The sequence below is a fragment of the Sinocyclocheilus rhinocerous genome, unplaced genomic scaffold (genome assembly GCF_001515625.1).
Source record: "Sinocyclocheilus rhinocerous isolate Xijiao unplaced genomic scaffold, SAMN03320098_v1.1 scaffold534, whole genome shotgun sequence".
Taxonomy (NCBI): Eukaryota; Metazoa; Chordata; class Actinopteri; order Cypriniformes; family Cyprinidae; genus Sinocyclocheilus; species Sinocyclocheilus rhinocerous.
Genome location: NW_015646352.1, coordinates 1,137,471 through 1,159,842, shown reverse-complemented (window position 1 = coordinate 1,159,842; position 22,372 = coordinate 1,137,471). Strand labels below are relative to the sequence as shown.

Sequence of the window (22,372 nt, the reverse complement as noted above, 5' to 3'; positions counted from 1 at the left end):
CCCCCCCCCCCAAAGATAATACATGTGCACGGCTCTAGAAACCTTTTAAAAACATTTTTGGCATGTTGGTTGCTCACAGGTTATAGACACAGTGTGCATCAGAAAGGATCCATTGTGACTGGATGATCGCCCCACTGCAGTCATAGCCAGCACCCAGACCAATGGTTACGTGCCACAACAGTTTCCCATCATCCACTGCTGTCCTTGGGGTGTCCAGTCCAGAGGCAGCAAAGATGTCAGGCATTCCATACGGAGGTGAGAAGGCAGTAGAACATTTGCATGAATATTTGTGGTACACCCTCACAATCTGTTCAAAGATAAACGCATCCACATTTGTGACTCAGTATGTGTGTGTTTTGACTCCAACTGGATTCCACGCATTCTAAAGTCCCTCTGAGACAAGGAGACTCTTTTAGAGCTCAACAAAAAAGTCGATGTGATGGTGGACAGCAGAAAAGACAAAAGCAACCGTGTGTGCAGCACAAACCAGCCTGCAAATGTGGTGAGACTCTGCTGTCATCATCTACTTCCTCCCCCTGATCTTCATACGCTGTTTCTCTGAGATCTGTGAGGAAATGTGCCATTAGAATCATTTTTGTCATCATTTCATGCATCAGAAGTCTGTGGTTACAAACTCAGTGCTGTCAAAGAAAGACTTAGTATGTTGGGTTCTGTATAAGCAGTATTCATTGTGTCTTTGTTGCAGTATAGGATTTTATGTAAAATATATGTAAAAATTATAATAATATATTTTTGTGGTGTCCAACCATTAGGTACGACTTCTCTTCTAATTTAATATAAACATTTTAATTATAAATTATATTACTAACAACAATTAAGGGAAAAAGTTGAATTAAAACATTTATATGAATTCAAGAAGTTTTTGAAAAAATCTTGAATTTTATGTTTAATACATTTTATACATATACAAAATGTATAATATCATACATAACATAATATTAATTAACCTTTATTTATTTATTTATTTATTTTTAAATTAAGTTTAATAACGTAAAATAAAACATATATAGACTGCAACATGTTTTTAACTTTTGACATTACTGTTGACCTTTTTGTGGAAGTATAAATATTTTTAGGTTGGCTTGCGTGTTTATTCTGTGGCATACTATTTGGACATGTGGGACACATATGGGTCAGGTTTGGATGGGTGAAATTTGAACACCTGCTGTGAGCTTTTTTCTTTGCTCATGTTGACTCTCACCTTTTTCGCTGATAAAAGAAAAGGAGGCACTGAAACCGCGGGCAGAGATGGTGTTGTCTGTGCTAAACTGCAGAAGCATTTCGAGACCATAGCTGAGAACAGCTGGAGGGACGTTCCCGCCACATGCAACCACTTAAAACACAAAAATTATAATAGCAGAGCACTTAAAGACTACATTTCTCTTTCTCAAAATGGTGCAGTGCAAGATCTTTAAATGCTGTTCTATTAATCAAAGAATCCTGAAAAAAAAAACTATCACGGTTTCCATAAAAATATATTAGATAGCATAACATAGATAACAATAAGAAATATTTCTTGAGTTTTAAGTAGTGTTTATTCAAATAAAAAACAGTTATTTCGAATTGTAATAATATTACATTAAAGGGGACATCGGATACCCATTTTCCACAAGTTGGTATGATACTTTAGGGTCTTCATGAAATGTCTGCAACATGCTTTGGTTCAAATTCCTCAACAGTCATGTAACACAACACCCTTTTAAACAACTGGATCACAGCGATCCGTTTCGGTGCATGTTTCTTTAAAAATGATAATGAGCTAATGCTCACTCCACCCCTCTTCTGTTTTTTGTGTATTCAGTGGTGTGTTACCATCAAAAACAAAACTAATCCACTGCATCCTCAGTGGCTCTGATGTCGGGAGAAATGAAGACTCGTATGTTCGCTTTTAAATCCAACTCCAAAACACCTGCATTGTTTACGAATCATTTGTGACCCTGGACCACAAAAACAGTCATAAGGGTTAATTTTTCGAAATTGAGATGTATTCATCATCTGAAAGCTGAATAAAAAAAGCTTTCCATTGGTGTATGGTTTGTTAGGATAGGACAATATTTGGCCAAGATACAACTATTTGAAAATCTGGAATCTGAGGGTGCAAAAAAATCAAAATATTGAGAAAATCGCCTTTAAAGTTGTCTAAATGAAGTTCTTAGCAATGCATATTACTTATTAAAAATTAAGTTTTGATATATTTAAAGTAGGAAATGTACAAAATATCTTCATGGAACATGATATTTGCTTAATGTCTTAATGATTTTTGGCATAAAAGAAAAATCAATAAGTTTGACCCATACAATGTATTTTTGGCTATTGCTACATACTGTCATACTGCTCAGAATTTTAAAAAAAAATTTTAAAAAAGGAGTGAATGGATTTTTATCATTGTAGGGTGGTTGTGTCCACACACTGCTAAGACACATTTATATGCAAACACCATGTAAAAGTGAATTTTGCATCCGATGTCTGCTTTAAAAAAAATCTTACTGACCTCACAGTATAATTCAAATAAAACTATATATAAATTATATAAGATACTTACATTTTATGTTATATATAATAATGTTTTTGTACTTTACCTATTTCATCCTTGTCATCAATGTCTCCAAACACTGTGATTGAATCATATTTGCAGTTCTCTGACTCCTCAAGGTCAAAGTCATCAAAGTCAAGCTTTAAGGAACATAGTGAAGTTATTCTATTGTAATTAGCATGCTAGCATATAGCAAACAGAGTGATGTGATTATGAACATAACATAGCCAAGTTAGGATTTCTGGCACTGTAAATGTCTTAACTATAACTTAACTATAACATTTAGGGCAAAAAAAAAAAGCATTTTCAAAAGTTACAACTACTGTACTGAACGGTTCTAAATTTACATTGCACTTTGTAAACAGCAGGAAACAACCAGCGTTACATGACTGCAGTGACGTCATGGCGTCGCTCTTTGGAGTCTAATTGAGTATCACATTCTCTCTTGCAGTGAAACCGATCAGAGCTCCCAATCTCACTGCATGCATGCATTCATGACCGGACAGACAGGTCACGACTGGACAGAGGAGACACCAGGCAATGACTGGGCCAACACAAGGGCTAAAGAGTTGTTTTTACCTTGACTATGTGGCCTTCTGGGGCATAGATGAGCCAGCAGCAAAGAGTGTTGTTGCTGTAGGCTTGCGGGTAGGCGGGGCTCTGCACAGCCCCCTTGGGCTGTAACAGCACCACTGTTCCACATTCAGCCCCTGCACAAACACAAAAGGAGAAACTGGTGAAATGGAGCCTGGCCGATGACGTTGCTGCACAGTGTCACATTTCTGTCTGGCAAGGGTCATACTAGGGGGAGCAGTGTTGTGATTTGAACCTAGCTCTTACCTTCTCCTAACTTACCACTGGTAGAAGGCCCCCTGGCAGACATGCAACTATGGAAACAGTCCCATTGAGATATGCTCTACTCTCTCTGAGGAGCCTGTCGGCAGTAGTGTGAAAACAGAATTCTACTGAGAAAAAGTTAGTTTGCCTCTCATTCTGACTGGGGAAATGAACACACCTTGCAGACCAAGGGATGAAACCAACAGATCAGTTGGGCACAACCTGTGCTGCTAGGGAGAGCACAATTAGGGTGGAACGTTTTTTTTTTAATAACGGGACTGTATGGATACACAGACATGTAAATGAGGCAATGCTCGAAAACAACATCATCAGGCCTGTGCAAGCATGCTATTCAAGTACACAGTAAGCAAGCATGTTGTTTCAAGCATGCATGCAATGTATGGTGATCACTACTATACAGCTGCACAACTCATTCTGCATTGTCATTGGACTGTCACCAAACAGGCTTGAGCGTTTAGATTTCCGCAAGCATTATTCTGTCACTTTCAAGGAACTTTGTAGGGTTTTTCAGAGTTGGGTGCACAACAAAAGAAACCAGTCAGACAGATTCCACTCACCAAAACTGTAGTCCTTGCCAACACCACTGAATTGGATGGCAAATCCTGCACCTGTGCTGCTTACAGCAGACACAAACTGCACCAATAAGAACCGGAGATGAAGGCTGACCACCACAGAATCGACCTGTTGAGCAAGGTCACAAGGAAACAGAGAACCTCACAACCACTTGCAGAAGGTAGAACAACAACAAAGTCATAGTTTCTGCTTTTCTTTTCCCTCCTCACCTATTTGCCTGTCTTCATCCACATACACAGTCAGAAGATCACTGTGGCACTGTGTGTCATTCTCCAGGTCAAACTCCAGCAGAATATGTTCTCCAGCGGCAACTCAAATGGACCACAGACACATTCTGTGGCAAAAAAATGAAAGATTAACTGCTGTGAAAGTTTCCGATTTTGTCTTTGGGTTGCAAATATCTAAGATACTTCAGATGTGACTCACTCATTGTTGTTGTAGCTTTGACCTGGGTGAGCTGGATTTCTGATGATACCTTCACTTCCAGGTATAACTCCATCAGGTACACTGCACAGGGACCTGTCCACACCTGTGTTGAGTTCTATAGGTAAGTAGTCATTATTTAAAGTGACTTGCAGTACACTTACAGTACTCACAGAGATGAGGTTAAGTGTCTTCCTGAAGAGCCAATCTTTCAGTTACTAAACCCGATTATTAACCACTACCAGTTATAGGAGTTTGAAAGCAGGTAAGTAGCTCTAACTCGACAACAATACCCACCTTTCCTAAGATTAGACTTGATCCATGACAGGAACATTAAGACATCAGTAAATACTCTAGCTGAGCCTCTTCTGGACAAGGGTTTGTTCTTGTTGTTATTCCAGCTTCGACCACAACCCTTACCCCATGATATGACTCCTACAGCCACCCAGCGTCCATCTAGTCTGGGGCAGAGGAGGGGACCCCCAGAATCTCCCTGGAGCGCAGGAGGACAGATAGGAACTCAAAACAGTTTCAAGAGTTTGGACCATCTTTGCCAACCTGAACTTGAGTGTCATAGGTGATATACTATTTGGGATGTTAATTCTGTAATTCAATGTTAATGTTGGGGGAACATCTTTAGTGTCAACTTACTTGGCAGGCATCTCTCCCTCCTCTCTCTGGGCCAGCACACAGGACTGTGAAGGTCTTCTGCCCAGGCCTAAGTGTTTGTAGGACATGTTTGCACTTGCTTTGCTCTAACAGGTCCAGTTGCACCTCCTGAAGAACCGAAGGAAGTGGCCCTTCTAAAGAAAGCACAGACCTCTTCACTTTTATCCTAGTAATGGTTTAAGATATTTGAGATTGGTCTTTCAAGCATTAATTGTTATTTCAATGTTTTTCAAATGGCTTCTCACTCTCAGTAATACGACCCCATCCACCAACAACACACATGGTCTTGGGTGGAAACCCCTCACCAGGGTATGGCAGGCAAACAGGCTTAATAAAATCACTTAGAAAACACACATATTATGTTAATCTCTAAAAATTATTTTCAAACTATATATAAATACATAAATTGAGTTAATGTCATAGAATGACTTGCCAAAGTGAATGCGTCCTTTGATCTCAAGCAAAGCAATGTCGTAGCTCATGGGAGAGGAGCATTGATATTTTTCATGGAACTTTAGTCTTTACGTGGAAGCTCTGCTTCCCTCGGTCCTTTGATCTCAAGCAAAGCAATGTCGTAGCTCATGGGAGAGGAGCATTGATATTTTTCATGGAACTTTACAGTCTTTACGTGGAAGCTCTGCTTCCCTCTGTCAACTTTTCTTTGGTTGAAATCCCCTGCTACAGCCTCAATCTTGTGCAGGAAGTCCCTAGGGCAGGCAGTTATATTTGAGAGAAAGTCACTGAAGTGTTGACATTTAAAAGTTATGATTAGTAATGGATAAATTGAGTGGACCTACATGGATACACTTGCAAAGCAATGAGCAGCAGTCAAAAGCCAGTGGTCTGTTAAGATCGCTGCAGCACAGAAATGTGATCCTCTGATCCTAAGAGACACCAGATGATAGTAGAATGAATTTTTGCACACTGATATATCCAACACTTCAGTGCCTTTTGGAATGTAAAATTGCATTAATTTATCATGCAATTTGTAAAGTTAAACAGTTACGTGCCAACCATGGATTGGAACCTCGTCTGACCTCTGATCCTCCGATTACCCTCAAAGAATGGTCAAGGATGCCTCTTACCTAAGTACTTTGCATCTGGGTATCAAGTGGCAGGACAAAGTTTTGTAATTAATCTGTGACTTGTTCCCATTCAATTGAATTAAAATTTTTCTTACCACTGGGATGAACAGCAAAGGTCATTCCGAGACAACCCAACAAGCTGAGAAAACGGACAAAGGTCCTGTAGGATAATTGAGGCATTATGTGTCCTCTGCTGTTAAACACTAAGATTGGGGTATTTATAGAAGGGATGAAGGGGTGGTCTTTTTGACAAATGGGGTACTGTGGTTACTCATTAACTTCACACAGGAAATGTGCATGTTGAACAGAACATTGCATGTTGGGTATCTATGTTACCCAAATTAACTTTATATTTTGTGTTTTATACCTGCTAGTTTATCAGTCTACTGACATTAAGGATCTAATTTGACCTTAGAATATTTAAATATTTTGTGCATGTGTTTGTCTCATTTTCCTGTAGCTTACAAGGAGCATCAGCAGAAAAAGACTTTACAGCCACTTGTGATTCAGCTGAAGGAGAAAAGCTCCTCCATTGACAAAGATGTTTCCCTCAAGGACCAGAATGACCTTTTAATCTAAAGGTTTACTGGAATTTGTTGGATTTTGGCACTTTCAGAGTTTGCTGAAAATTGTGCACTCACATACAGTATGTAACAAATATACAATTAATAATTAAACAGACGGAAGATATTATAGGCAACCTAAGAATTTATATACGTAGGAGTTCAAATCTTTGAATTAATGAAGAAAATATACTCCCCAATTACAAACATTTCTGAAGGGAAATGGACATTATTTGTTGCATTCTGTTTTCTCTATAAGTTTAATGTGTGTATTTTGCAGATTTCTTATTGAGCTTGCCGTGCTCTATCAGTTAAACTACAGAAACTCTGTCATCTAGTTTGATTTCACACATTTTAGACATTCAAATAAAAGATTTGTGAATTCATGAACTAGATACATTTGAAAAAACAACAATGCCTCTGCCTTGCCTGCAGAGAATTTACACAAACCAGAGGTCTAGTGTTTACTAGTGGGGAAGCTCTTCTTGATACAAAAGACAGTTGTAGCTAGATGATGGTATGAAGCTCACCACTGGCGACACCAAACCAAACAAGAACGGGGTCCTGTCATAAAACTGTCAACACATTTGTGCTTTTGTCTGCAGAGAACGATGGTATGAAGCTCACCACTGGCGACACCAAACCAAACAAGAACGTGGTCCTGTCATAAAACTGTCAACACATTTGTGCTTTTGTCTGCAGAGAACAAAAGCTGAAGGCTGAAGCAATTCTTCTTGCAAAAAGAATCTTAGACATATTGACTTGTCAAGTTAAGTCTATTCAACCAAGGCCACAAATTACCACAAACAGAACCTTAGGGAGAGAAAAAGATATAAATTCATATGCGTTTTGATCCCAACTGTCAATTGTTCCTTGCTAATTTAGTCCAGCACAACAATTCTGGAAGTAAAATATAATGCTCTTTTGTTCTGTGATATCCAACAGGAGTCCCTTGAGCCATGTTGCCTGGCAACCACAGTAAACCACAGTATAGCAGTTGAGAGAAGCCAGAAAAACCTGAATTTTTTATTTTTTTTATGCAGATTCCCAGCATAGATTTGCTGTTAAGCAACAGTATTTGCCAGTAACATGATTTGCTCACTCTGGTTTTAAAAGAAAGAAAGAAATATAGGCTAATAAGATACATTTCAGTGAAAGCCAGTGTAATAGAGTTACACTGGAAGCTGATTCATGTTATGTTAAGTGACTTGCCAGACAAGAAAATTACAGGCAGTGTAATGGATACATCAGAATTATTTTGCTCACATTTAGGGAAGTGCCATGCTGCTGTTAGCAAATACTGGGGACCATACTTTCATTCATTCACTTTAAATCATTTTTCATTCAGGTTGTCCAGCATAGGTCACAAATTTTTAGTCATACTTTTTATCTATTCCTTCTTGCAACACATTTTTAAGGATTGACCTATACGCTACTACCACATTGGTGCTTCATGCTATTGGTTTTTACAGTAACATTTGAGAGGCACTATGGTCCCTTGAGGGATTATGGAAAAAATCCTACAATCCTACTCTGAAGAAGAATCTGTGATCTCTTCCCAGAATCTGTCAAACTCTCAGCGAATATACACTGAATATTTCTCATGTGATACCAATTCATTTTACACATAGGATCACGAAGGGACGTTATTCCTCGCGCGTGGTGGGTTGTGACGTCGGTCCTGTTCTGAGACGCATCATTTGGCAACCCATCACAGTTCCTCTCCAGCGAAGCTAAGCTACAACCCTACTGCGTTTCCCATCACTGCTGGATAGCGCACTACAACCCTAGGATCGCCAGGCAAAAAAATAGCGTGGGCAATATATTAAACATCTCAGGTATGCGTTCGAGTGTTTTAGCTATATTTTTGTTGCCTCGTTTTTCCTGAGCTCAGAATTGAGTTTGCACATTTTTAGAGAGTGAATGCTAGCTGTTAGCACACTTTCGCATGCTGGGTTTTCAGCGCCGGTGTGTAGGAAATCCTCCCTGAAAGACGCACCGCTGGAAAGTAATGTTTAAGCTGCTTTTCCGAGTGTTTACAACAATTTAATGCACCGTGTTATAGAGAAAATTATTTTTGTTCCCTTGTCCAATTGGTGACCATTCTTTCGATTAAATAACCATTGGATATTAAAAATACGTGGACGTCTGTTGAAACTCGTTAGAATTTTATTGCAGTTTATATGCGTTATTAATAATATGCAGTTAATAAAAATGTATTTATTACCTTTTCTCTATTACTTGTGTGCATTTATGTAATATTCATTCATATTTCCCCCATGCTTAAAAAACTGTTATAAGTAAAGCAATAAATCTTACAATTTGTGCGACCAGGGAGGTTCAAATGTTAAATTTTAGTTAAGAGAACAGGGCGCGTGACCTTATTATGAAATGTGAAGCATATGTCATTTTGGCTCGCGCTCAACGATTGTGATTCATCCCGGTGACTCGAATCTTGTTACTGAAAAGATTTGTTCAGCTGATTCGTTCATTCACTCTTTCTGCATGTCACGGCATTATGACTGTAGGTGGCGACAAGTGTGTTTCTTTTTATGTGTTTTAAAGGATAAGTTTCCTGATAATTTACTCACCCCCATGTCATCCAAGATGTTCATGTCTTTCTGTCTTCAGTCGCAAAGAAATTAAGGTTTTTAAAGGAAAACATTTCAGGATTTTTCTCCACATAATGGACTTAAATGGTGGCCAAGGGACTGAAGGTCAAATTGCAGTTTCAGTGCAGCTATAAAGGGCTCTACACGATCCCAACTGTGGAATAAGGGTCTTATCTAGCGAAAAGATCGGTCATTTTCTAAAAAAGTTTATATACATTTTAATCACAAATGCACATCTTGCAGTAGCTCCACGATGCGTGTCTGCAAATTCACGCATTACATAATCACGTTGGAAAGGTCACGCGTGGTTAGCTCTTCGTCTGTGTACTTTAGGATGAAAAACTCCCTCCAACTTCAAAATCGTCCGACATGGGCCTTGTTGCTTTACCTGTGTTTGTAAAGGGCGTTTGACTTTCTTTGCACGTTTGCTTTGTAATCACTGGGTCAGTACTTCCGCCTACATCAAGCGTGACCTTTCCAACGTGATTATGTAATGCATGAGGTCGAGTTAGTGCAAGACGAGCATTTGTGGTTGAAATGTATATACTTTTTTTTTTAATGACCTATTGTTTCGCTAGATAAGACCCTTATTCCTCGGCTGGGATCATGTAGAACCCTCTGAAGTTCCATTAAAACTGCTATTTGACCATTATATGGAGAAAAATCCTGGAATATTTTCCTCAAAAACTTTAATTTCTTTGCAACTGAAGACAGAAAGACATGAACATCTTGGATGACATGGGGGTGAGTAAATTATCAGGAAATTTCATTCTGGAATTGAACTAATCCTTTAAGTGAGTCATTAAGTCATTTACTCAAACGATTTGTTAAAACATTAAGTCATTCATGGCTGAAACAAATACTTTATTTTAATTTGCGTGTCTACAAAACTGCTAATAGACTCCAGAAAGAGTGTTTAAGCATGTTTTAACCCCATTTAGCCAACTGTACTCTGTAGAATTATTTCGCCTGTTTTTATCCTCGTTGTGAACAAGATTGACTCATTGAACAAAATAACCTTTTCTCATTCATTCAGTCATCAGGTCATTTTTCACAAATGAGATTTGTCAATTTAATAAGCTCTGCTTTACTCAAAGCCCATAGCCGCCTTGAGTCTTGTTCAGTCTCGAAATACTGAATTGTTCGGTAAAGGCGTAGGCCTATTCCTTCAGTAAGTTCAACTGATGAAATGCTCATTCCTGTACTCAAATGCTCCTGTACTCATTTTATAGTAGCAGTCTTGCGAAAGCAGTCTAAACTTGTTAGAGTTGAATAGAAAATATGAGTTAAGTAAGTGAATGTTCAAGTAAGAATGATTTATTCACTTAAAAGATTCATTCTGATTCAAACTCAATACCAAAAATGACACTTACACATTTTCTCTTTAATAAATTAAAATATGATGGCCATTTTGTTATAATACTTTGGTTATAGTAGTGTTTATTATCTAATTTTCGAGTATATGTTCAAAAACAGCGAGTCAGGAATGAGAACTAGTCTGACAGGGCTCATTTGATTTTGAAAATTTTTTTTTGTCTGTATCCTTGATTTTTCTACTTCTAAACAGCTAATTGCATATTTCTGCCATTTCATTTGGATGAATATCCCCATGGTTGTCGTTTTAATGAGGTTCACAAGACGCAAAGGCAGTGCAGTCTTGTGACAACATTTTATTTACTGTCACTGTATCTTTGATTCTGGACTTTAGTGGTCTGTCGTTGTAATTTTTTACTATGCACACACAGAATATTCGATCCCATTAGCTTTGAGATACTGTGAGCATTTGCGACTGAAAAGTACTGCGTGTGACTATGAAAATGATTGTCTGACTATATCACTATTGTCTGATTTTGCTCTATTTCGTCGTCGAAAATAGTTTGAAACAAACTTGCAGCTGAGCCGCTGCGCATCTCCATCGAATTGAGAGCTTGAAAATCGAAATCGAATCGAATTGGAACATCTGAATCGATACCCAGCCCTATTCTTAATGTAAAGCTTTTATGCTAAAGCGCTCCTAACCATGGTCATTCTGTAGTTATTACATTGGTATTTGTTTACATCTTATTTGTTACAGTAGTACAATTCCTCAGGTGCCCCTGTGCACAGCAGCTGCCCATGTGACACATTAATTATTCATACTGAGGATGTGGGATGTAGGATCAATTTGCCTCTGGTCTGGTGTACATGAAAGGGACTTGATCGTGTCAGATAGCCCCATATAGGATGGTTATATCGCCAATCGGTTCTTTCTCGAACGAGGCCAGCTTCTCTATAGGGACTGTTTTCTTTTACCCACAGTCCCAGAACTCCCTTTTTAGCTTTGCTCCCTGTAGTTGGATGCTGGTTAATGCCATTGTCACTGCATAGGCAGCACTGGGTCCTTAGTCACAAGTGCTGAGTGGCCCTTGGAAAGAAATCGCACTGCACAATGTCTTGTCTCACCTTCTGGAATAACCCACCTGACCCCTACCATTAAACTGGCATTCATTAGCTCTAGATTGGCTGCTTGCCCTTAAGGCAAGTGTGTCAAAATAACCCATTCACTTCGCTGAATGTTTTGAAGAGACTTTTTGATGCAGATTGTACCCTGAAAGTCTGGGAAAAAATCAAGGATTTGCCGCCATGCAGTGTGTGTGTGTGTGTGTGTGCAAACTCTGCCCCTGTTTGGGGTGCATGCAGCTGTGGAACTTGGCACCGGTGTTATGCAGCGAACAATGCGAGGCTGCAGCACCGAACAGAAAGAGGCTGCAACAGCTCATCGCCAGTGGGAACGTGTTATACTGAGTGGCCTGATAAGTTTACAGAAAGGATCGTATGAGGCAGCTGGATGCATCAAGAAGAAAGTGGCAGGCTGAGATTGAAACATCATGTATTGGGTTGAATGTGTGTAAGATATGTGAAAGTGAGCCTTAAAATTGTCAAATGCAGATTGTCAAACACAGATTAGATCAGATTACGTCCTATATCTTTTTGATCATTTACATGCATTTTTAGGCCTTGCAAATGTAAACATTTACTTATCAGTTCTACTTTTTAAATTGGTCAGCTAGGTGAAATTAGCTATGAGATTGTCAAAATTGCAAGAATGCAGTACAATCTAATAATCATTTTCCAGTGTTTGTTCCAGTGTGAATTTAAGGTTGTCTATGAGTTTTGTGTGTGTGTGTGTGTGTGTGTGTAATTATACTTGTATAACTTTCAATGACAGATAGTAATTTTCTGTAAATATTAATCTAAATTTAAATGCGTGAAATCTGAATTTAAAAAATAATTTGTATATTTTAAATATACTTTTATTAACTAATAAATGTAAATCTTTGTATTTTTTAAATTATATATATACAATTATAAATTCAAAATACTATTGTAAATTATAAATTCACTTTGGATAAAAGTGTCTGCCTAATTAATAAATTTAAATTTAAATTCATTAAATTTGTTGTAATTTAATTTTTAAACTAAGATTTTTAGATTTTTTTTTTTTGTGTGTTTTTGAAAGAAGTCTCTTTTTCCAAGTTTTCTAAGGCTGCATTTATTTGATAAAAATATAGTTAAAAATAAATATTGTGAAGAATTATTATATTTTAAAATAACTTTTTTCTATTTGAATATATTCAAATGTAATTATTTCTGTAATGGCACATCTGAATTTTCAGCAGTGTCTTCTGTGTCATGATCTTCAGGAAATCATTCTAATATGCTGATTTGCTGCTCAAGAAACAATTATTATGATTATTATTATCATATTAATGTTAAAAACAGATATGCTTCTAAATATTTTTGGTCATTTTTTCAAGATTCTACAATAGAAAGTTCAAAGGAACAGCATTTCTATGAAAAATAAATCTTTTGTAACATTACAAATGTCTTTACTGTCACTTTTGATCAATTTAATGCATCGTGCTGAATAAAAGTATAAGGTAATTTCTTACTGACCCCAGACTTCTAATTGGTTCTGTAGGCCTATGTGGGGAAAAAAATGGCAGGCCAAGTAGAAGTCTAAAGTAGAAAAAAATCTTTATCTCTTATTTTATTACATATTAACCCAGTATCAGCTGTGGATGAGCTGTATTGACTTGTTATCAGTGGACGAGAGATAAGAATAATAAACCTGTGTATTTTGTTGTGATTTTACTATGCCATTTAATTTGTCCAATCAATTAGTGATATGTAAAGCTTTTTGCGGTCGATGCACCTTAATGCCGTTTAGGAGCACTTTTATTGACCCCAGCAAGTCCAAATCCAGCTGCGGTCCAGGATAGTAATACAACACCACCTCTTAAGTGGCCATTACACATTTTAAAAAAGTTAAGACTTGTCATGCAGTAATTGTGGACTGAGATCTTAACAGGAAAGGAAGGAAGTGACCTGCATGAAATATTTACTGCAGACTGACGAAACGGCACGATTTCTGAAGTTCTCTATTTGGGTGAGAACCCTTTTGAAATGTGTGTGTATTTGCAGTGTGATACTGTGTGACAATGTTTCTGTTGGTGTTTTTCAGGGGTGTAACAGAGGAGGGAAGGTGCACTCAGGATGGTTACCATTCCAGAGTACTACGAGGGAAAAAATTTTCTCATCACAGGGGCCACAGGCTTTATGGGGAAAGTACTTCTGGAGAAGCTGCTACGCTCTTGTCCTGGTGTCAAAGCTGCCTATGTGCTTGTCCGGCCCAAAGCAGGACAGGCGCCCACTGCCCGTATTGCTGACATGATCAACTGCAAGGTAAGTGCAGGTCTGGAGGATTGCTGGAGAACTTCATGGTTTGGTCTCTCACTTCTCAATTGAGTTATATACTTTATGGCATAAATTAAGGGTAAGGCTAGGCGATACAAAAAATATAAGTACTGTATCAAGTGTCCCCAATCAAGTGAACAATCATTTTAACCAGACAGTCATTGTAGCCAGTTGGAGTCAAAATGTTAAATGCGTGCCAATGCCTAAACAAAAGCATATGTCTTTGATCTCTTACTATTTAAAATGTCTTATTGGATTTATAACTAAGCCACAGATGCACTATTCAGATCACATGTTATATTTGCAGTGACTTTCAGGATGCTTTGAATGCTCTAGATTGCGCTGATAAATCTTATCTCTCGCTCTATTTGCTCTTTACACTCTTATGTTATACGCACATTTCTGGACATTTCTAAGTTATATTGACAGCATTGTCTCATAGGCTGTGCGTGACAGGAATTGATATGCATTTACTGTAGTGCTTGGCCGGACTGTGATATTTGATTATGGTGAAAGTGATCTTGAGCCTTTGAATGTTTCAGCTTTTTGACAGACTGCGAGAGGAGCAGCCCGATTTCACAGAGAAGATCGTGGCGGTCAACAGCGACCTGACGCAGCCAGATCTGGACCTTAGCATAGAAGACCAGGAGACCCTCATGGGCTGCATTAACATAGTGTTTCACTGCGCTGCCACTATCCGCTTCAACGAGCCTCTGAAGTAAGCCGTAATCTCCACCCACAGGACAGCACAAAGCTTTATCCACAGCTACGAGTTTAGAAGCTTCTGATTATTTAGGTGGCTATATCACAGAAAGCAACTGAGTTTTTATAACACGTTGCTTGAGCCATCTCTTCATTTCATATTATTATGTAGTCCATTGCATTAGGGCTGTTGAGATAATGACATATTGTCTGATGATTAACTGATAATTATTAGCGATTTAGTTTAGTTTGTCATGTAGCTTTAAATCATGTATTCACATTAAACCTGGAATCATACAATAAAATGCATGATTTCATTGAATATGTTTATTAGCCTTAACAAAAATAATAATCATTTTATTAATGATACAATTATAATTAATAATTCAAATGCTGCTAATAATCAATTTTTTTCACCCACTATTTTTTTTCACTAATCATATTCCACTAATACACAAGTCATATTCACAAATACACAAATCATTGTATTATTATTATGATTATTAATAGTACTAATAGTTATAATAATATTGACATTATTGTTTTGCTACTACTATTATTTTTATATAATTGTTTTGAATTTATATATATGACTGAATTGTGAAATTGAAATGTTTCCTCTTGCCATGAATATAGCCACTGCTGCTGACATGGCGTTAAATCATAAATAAATAAATAACTACTATTATTTTTATTATTGGTAATGCTAATAATACAATTATTAATGATGCAATAAACATTACTATTATTATTATTATTAATAATAATACAATGATTTTTCAATAATAATAAAATGTATAGTAAGTAATATTAAAACTGTCATTATATTTGTTTTACTTTGTTTTTATTATTACTATTATAATAATTTTGTTAATGCTAATAATACATTAAGGATACAATAAATGTATTACTATTTGCATTATCAACAACAACAATTTTAATAATAATATTTTTATTATTAATGTACAATAAAATTATAATTGAATTCATAGTAGCATTAGTAATTGCAATTGAAGTACTGTCATTATTATTTTACTTTTAAATATTATGTTATCAATATCATTATTATTATTATTAATACTAATAATACATTTATTGTATCATTAATTATAAAAATATAATTTTTATTTATAATCTTATTATTAATAAGAGTAGCATTATTTATAATATTCTTATTTTTAATAATAGTAGCAGTAATAATAATACTGTAATTATTGTTTTTTATAATATATTATTCAAATATTTTGCATTAGTAATATATTTCTGCGCAAATTCTTCAGTCACTGTTGCTTTTTTATCAGATCACACCTGTAATGTCCAATTAAAATTAGGTAAATCTGCAGCGCTATGCATTCATTGCTTGCTAAAGCCTTGTTTATGCTTTAAAGTGAGTGTGGAATGAACCACCACAGGCTGTGCACGCACAAACGCTTCAGAGGTGTTTATGCATTCTTCACCTGACTTCATTTTTCTTTCACAGTGCTCACGTAATGCACTGCTCCACCAGAAAGAGAGACATAAATGCATATATTGTGTCATTATATTGTACATTATATATTTCCTTAAATTTCTCTTATTCAGATGGCTTAGTAAGTTGAAAGGTTGAAACTACACTAACTGCAAGTTACCGTGATTGGATAACATTTTTTGGGTTAGGTGGTTTTGTACAAATCGCAGCAGGTCTATCTTCAAGTTAATCAGATCTGCTCATGCTTCTGCAGAGTCACTGCAGTTCAGTGTTTATTTTTTTTCTTTCTGTCCCTCTGCTGCAGAGATGCCATGCAGTTGAATGTACTGGCCACGCAGAAGATGCTTAACTTGGCTCACAGAATGAAGTATTTGGATGTGTTTATCCACGTGTCCACAGCCTACGCCCACTGTGACCGAGAGCTAATTGAAGAGGTGGTCTATCCACCACCTGTCGATTACAGGAAGCTCATAGACACACTTGAGTAAGTCTTAGCTCTCAAAACACTCTTCTTGTGTTTGATCCCGCAATCACCTTCCTCATCATATTTAAAGTCTAAAGCCAGAATTTCAATGACTAATAAATAAATATGTCAAGGACATATACATAGTGGCTGTTTTCACGCATAAAGCCATAAATTTAACAATGCTTTCCCAGTTAGAGATCATGCATAAACAAGGGCCCATTGTCAGAATTCTTGCAAATTAGCTCTGGTAATTATTTGATTATTCATATTATTATTTTTTTTTCCTGAGGTTTATTTTATTATGTCATTATTTTGTTTTTCATGACCATTTTCCACACTCTGTTATTTAAGTATTATTTATATAGTATAATTATATATTTAAAAAATTTTGAATTAGCTTTTATTTTTATATTTTCAGCTAATTTTGGTTTGTTTTAGTCATTTTATGTGCTGAATTAAGTTAGTATTTTGGATATAGTATAGTATATACTTAGTATTTAGTATGTGTGTGTGTGTGTGTATATATTTATATGTATATGTGTATATATTTATATATAAAATTATACTAAATGTATACTTTGTTTTAGCTGTATTAATTTTAGTACTTTAAACTTTAGTAACTTATTTCAGTTAGTTGCAACATTTCAAATTTTCTTTAACCCATACAATTAATTGCTTAATTAGTAAAGTAAAATGAGTGTGTATGTGTGTATATATAATGTATATACACACACACATGCATACATATATATGTGTATATGTATATTTTAATCTTTTTCATTTTTACATAGTATATTTTCTAATATTTTTTATATTTATTGTAATTTTATATATACATATATAATCTTTTGAAATAGTTTTTACGTAAATAAAAACATGTTAAAACATACTAAACATACATGCATACATACATACATGCAAATGTACATACAAACATAACAATGTAACTAACTACAAAACAGCTCAGAAATAAGAAAATAACACAATGAATACTGAAGCTATTTCAAGCAGGATTAACTAGATGAGACCCTCTTATTTTGTATTTTTTGGCTCTCCCTCAACCTCCTGGACTTGTACGATGCTGACAGGTGGATGGATGACAAACTCGTCTCTTTAATGACACCGAAGCTGTTAGGTGAGCGGCCTAACACATACACTTACACTAAAGCCTTGGCAGAACACCTCATCCAGCAGGAGTGTGGAAACCTCAACGTCGCCATCGTCAGGCCCTCGATCGTAGGAGCTAGCTGGAAGGAGCCGTTCCCCGTAAGCATGCTCATTTCCATCCTCCCACCTAATAAAAAAAAATACTGCCTGGATTTTGAACACCACTCTTTCTTTTTCACTCTGTTAAAGGGCTGGATAGATAATTTCAATGGGCCGAGCGGGATATTCATCGCTGTGAGTGGCCACTTTGATTTTTTAGAGTAGATTTAAATGCAGTGGCATTTCAATTTGTATGATTGTTTATTGGTACTTCATGTTAAAAGCCTTTTTTTGTTTTTTTTGGTTGTGCAGGCAGGAAAGGGGATTCTACGAACAATGAGGGCTTCAAATAACGCTGTCGCTGACCTCGTGCCAGTTGATGTGGTCATAAACACCACTTTGGCCGCCGCCTGGTATTCCGGTTCCCAGAGACATGCCAGGTCAGACATCCACACAAACACCAACAGGCACAATAAATCCCTCACACACGGATCACTGGAAAATAAATGCTGCTAGTTTTCTGACAGAGACATTTGTCTCCATCGCAGGCCGAGAAGTATGTTGGTGTACAACTGCACGACGGGCGGGATCAATCCATTTCACTGGGGTGAAGTTGGTATGGATCACTTTTTCAAACAAATCGCTGCATGACTCAAATGTCCACAGTGGCCTTCAGTGCTTCATTATCCCCATTCCATTTTTCGTATCGACTGCAAATCGAAGAACTTGTCACGTTAAATGAAAAAGCGTGAGAACAGTGACATGTTTGAACAAGCGTATGAATGTAGTATGGACGTCAGCTGGTTCTTTCTTTGGCTCTTTCTTATATGTGATCGTGGACCACAAAACCAGTCATAAGGGTCAATTTTCTGAAATTGAGATTTATACATCATCTGAAAGCTGAATAAATAAGCTAAGCTTTCCATTGAAAGCAGATAAACATAACATTTTCATTTTTGGATGAACTATCCCTTTAAGACTGGTTTTGTGGTCCAGGGTCACATATGGGAATGGATTTAACTTTGATTTGATTATTCAGACTTAAATTTCTGAGACTTATCTTCATAGCTGTCTGGTTTCCACTGAAGTGAAGTAGGGTGGGGAGGAATGAGTTATGATAACCACCATTATTGGATGAGTTATGAGTGGTTTTGTGATACCATATTTGGTTTTTATAACCTTTTATCATGTTGTGACCTTAAAATCTGGTTAAAGATCCGAATCTATCTACATGGAAAATGCAACATGGCAACAAAGTAATTCTGTGTCCTTGATACTAAATTTTGTGTCCTTGATATTAAATTATAATATGTAATATTTATATAATATTTATTATATTATTTATATTATAATACTAAACACTTAATTTAATCAAATTAATCTGTAAGTTATACATTTTCATTGTTCAAAAAAAGGGTTTTATTTTTATGTAGCGGACAGAAGTATATTATTGAATTTTATGGATTTATAACATAATTAGGTCAGTAATGTTGTATAATACATATGATTATATAATGTTTATTTCTTATATTACTAATATCTTAATTTAAATTGAATCTATATTAATGACTTAATTATAGCGGTGCAACAGTCTTGTAAACACTTGATGTGTCATCATTTCATACAGTTACATTTTATTTTAACTGCTAATATGGATCTGATCTGATTTTTATTTAAAAAAAGACCTTTTTCCACAGAAACATTTAGCTGTATACTGCAGCAAAATGTGCCTTATGTTTAACATTTTGCATTGCACACACTAAATATGTCTCAAAATTAGATATATATTCAAAACTAGCTGTAAAACTTGTTTCAGGTGAGAAATCCTCAGTGATTTGTTTACCCTGTTTAGGTTGTGACGCAACTCCCTTATAATTAAGCCTTTGTGAGAATATGTCTCAATGCCTTTGCTGCTGTTGTTACTGTTATGACAACAAACATGTCTCTAGTGAGCTCTTAAAACAGGTTTTGACTCTCACTGTTGACTATCACTGTGATGATGAGTGATTGAAATTCAGTCAGACTGGAGATATTTATAACTATTTATATCAGAGACATTAGATGAACCACAGTACAAGTGTGTACTGAACCATGCTGTATACATTTTCTACTGGAACCATTTCACCCATAGTTAATTAGTTAAAATACAAACAATATTTGGTTATAATCAGCATTGTGTTGCAGTTGGAGTTATCCTTTTATCACTAACATGACTCAACAATAAGGATTTTTTTTTCTGCTGGCCCAATCAGACTAGTAGTTCAGATTTGTAGATGCCCTTCCCATATTTTCCCTGCCCAAGTCACAGAAAGCTTTTATTTTTAATGTATCAGACAAAAGTGTATGTGCTTATTTCCTAAATTAAGAAATATATATTTAAAAAAGCTACAACAAATAATTTGGTAAATTAGCCTATATTATATGATATAATTTTTAATATAGTAGTGTAATATTTATTGTGTTATATATTTAGTATATTTTATTTATATGTATTTATATTTATTATATATATATATATGATAGTTTATTAATACTTGATTTAGTGGTATATTTATGTTATTTTTTTAGTAGTATTTAGTATAATATTGTGTGTTTAGTATTCAGTATAAATATTGTATTTATTTATTTGTTTTTATATTTATATGTATTATGAATATTTATTCATATATATATGTATATATATATATATATTGTGTTTAATTTAAAATAAATTTCAGTTCTGTTAACTGGCCCGAAATACTCTCACCATCCTTATTGTTGAGACCTAGCCAAAAACTAAGATGAATTTTAGAAAATGATTGGCATGATGCTTTGAAAATGATCTTAATACTTGGATTATGCCAATTAAGTGACCCCAATGCTTATGAATGGAAGAAACCATCAAAATGTTGCTTTTTAACCCTGAACCAAGTCATGCACAGCTGTGCCGTTTACTGTTGAACCCCTTTTTGTCTCTTAGAATACCATGTTATATCCACTTTCAAGAGGAACCCCCTCGAGCAGGCATTCAGGCGGCCAAATGTAAATCTCACAACCAATCACCTTATCAATCAGTACTGGATTGCTGTAAGCCACAAGGCGCCAGCATTCCTATATGATCTCTTCCTAAGGATGTCAGGAAGAGAGCCAAGGTAAATTCGACCGCTTCGCCCCTTTTTCTCCTGCCCCGCTTCCTCCTCCACACTCGGTCTAGCCGTCACGTGTCGCTCCCTGTGTCTTGGGCAAGGATGCATAACCCACTCGGAGACTGGGTTCTGCACGCTTCCCGTCCACGTGTGTGTGTGTGTGTGTGTGCTTATCCATGTGTGTGTGTATGTGTTGTGTAGCTCTGTGTTTAAAATGCTCTTGTATGTTGTATGCCTGTATTCCCTTCTGCAGAGTACTGCATAAACATGACGTTCAAGACCAATCCCTTAGAACAGGCTTTCAGACGCCCCAATGTTAACCTGCGATCCAACCCTTTTACCAATCAGTACTGGACCACAGTGAGTCACACCCTTCCTGCCCTGCTGTATGACGGGTTTCTCATGTTGACCTGTCAGAAGCCCCGGTAAGGTCTTCAGTACCCGCTTCTCCACCCCTTTGTCCTCCCTCCTCCCTTCCCTCACCTCCAGCACTGGGTGTTGGGTGCGTGGTGTGGCATGGCCGACAGGCCGGCTGGGAAGGAACCGCCCAGCCTGGCCATCTTCTTGACTTCATGGCATCGGACAAATGCTGCTGCTGGGCTACCATAAAGTGCATGGAGTCCTGCACGCTTTTTTTGTGGAAAAGGAGATGGATCCATCCCATAAATCCATCTTTATCTTATGTTTTTTTTTTCCCTCTGAGCCATGCCATTAAGTCTTCAAGAGAGGTCGTTTGATCTGCTCTTGTAGCACATAAAAACAGTGGAAGTTGGGACTGACAGTTTGGTCAACACAGCCTGTACTCACTAAGCAAGTCAGTGCTCAGCTGAGATCAGATACGGACTGTTTGCACTAACATTTTCCATGAAAAAAGCCAAACTGATCAGAGAACAGCACTCATAAATAATGGGGCCAGGTACCAAACTCTCTGCTCTTAGAATTGGTTTAACTCAGTTGTTTTCAAACTGGCATCCAGGACTCCCAGGAGGCTGCAAGAGGAGACTAGGGATTTATTTATTAAAATATTTTATGCCGTATTTTTACAAAAAAAAAAAAATATATATATATATATAGTTAGAATATAGTGTATGTATATATACAGTATATATATATGCTTTAATGGCTAAATATGTGTGTTTTAATTTCACATTACAAATTATTATTTTTTTGACTCAGAAATCCTAAGATTAAGATTTTTATTCTGTTGAATAATTTTTTTTTTTTTTATCTCTAATGTAAGGCTTGTGAATCTTTGGGTAGACAGCGAATCGATTCGATTCACGATTCATAGGTTTTCGATTCGAATCAAGAACGGTTTTTGCAAATTCAGA

General features: G+C 36.4%; 1 protein-coding gene and 1 pseudogene across 5 annotated transcripts in view; one reads left to right on the top strand and one right to left on the bottom strand.

Moving 5' to 3' along the window:
- The window catches only part of LOC107707399 (ovochymase-2-like), a 10,745-nt pseudogene extending 4,651 nt beyond the window's left edge, over positions 1 to 6,094 (bottom strand).
- Positions 6,095 to 8,383: 2,289 nt separating this feature from the next.
- far1 (fatty acyl CoA reductase 1) overlaps positions 8,384 to 22,372 on the top strand; it is a 20,269-nt gene continuing 6,280 nt past the window's right edge. The window contains exons 1-9 of one of the 5 annotated variants that reach the window (XM_016511518.1): positions 8,384 to 8,563; positions 13,842 to 14,062; positions 14,617 to 14,792; positions 16,549 to 16,728; positions 17,799 to 17,976; positions 18,067 to 18,111; positions 18,229 to 18,356; positions 18,465 to 18,532; positions 21,295 to 21,466. In XM_016511518.1, coding sequence (XP_016367004.1) covers positions 13,874 to 14,062; positions 14,617 to 14,792; positions 16,549 to 16,728; positions 17,799 to 17,976; positions 18,067 to 18,111; positions 18,229 to 18,356; positions 18,465 to 18,532; positions 21,295 to 21,466 — 1,136 coding nt within the window. In that variant the 5' untranslated portion in view covers positions 8,384 to 8,563; positions 13,842 to 13,873. Of the gene's footprint in view, positions 8,564 to 10,048; positions 10,082 to 13,743; positions 13,767 to 13,841; positions 14,063 to 14,616; positions 14,793 to 16,548; positions 16,729 to 17,798; positions 17,977 to 18,066; positions 18,112 to 18,228; positions 18,357 to 18,464; positions 18,533 to 20,875; positions 21,048 to 21,294; positions 21,467 to 22,372 lie in introns of those variants that run through there. The other 4 variants (XM_016511515.1, XM_016511519.1, XM_016511516.1 and 1 more) reach the window with 4 other exon arrangements.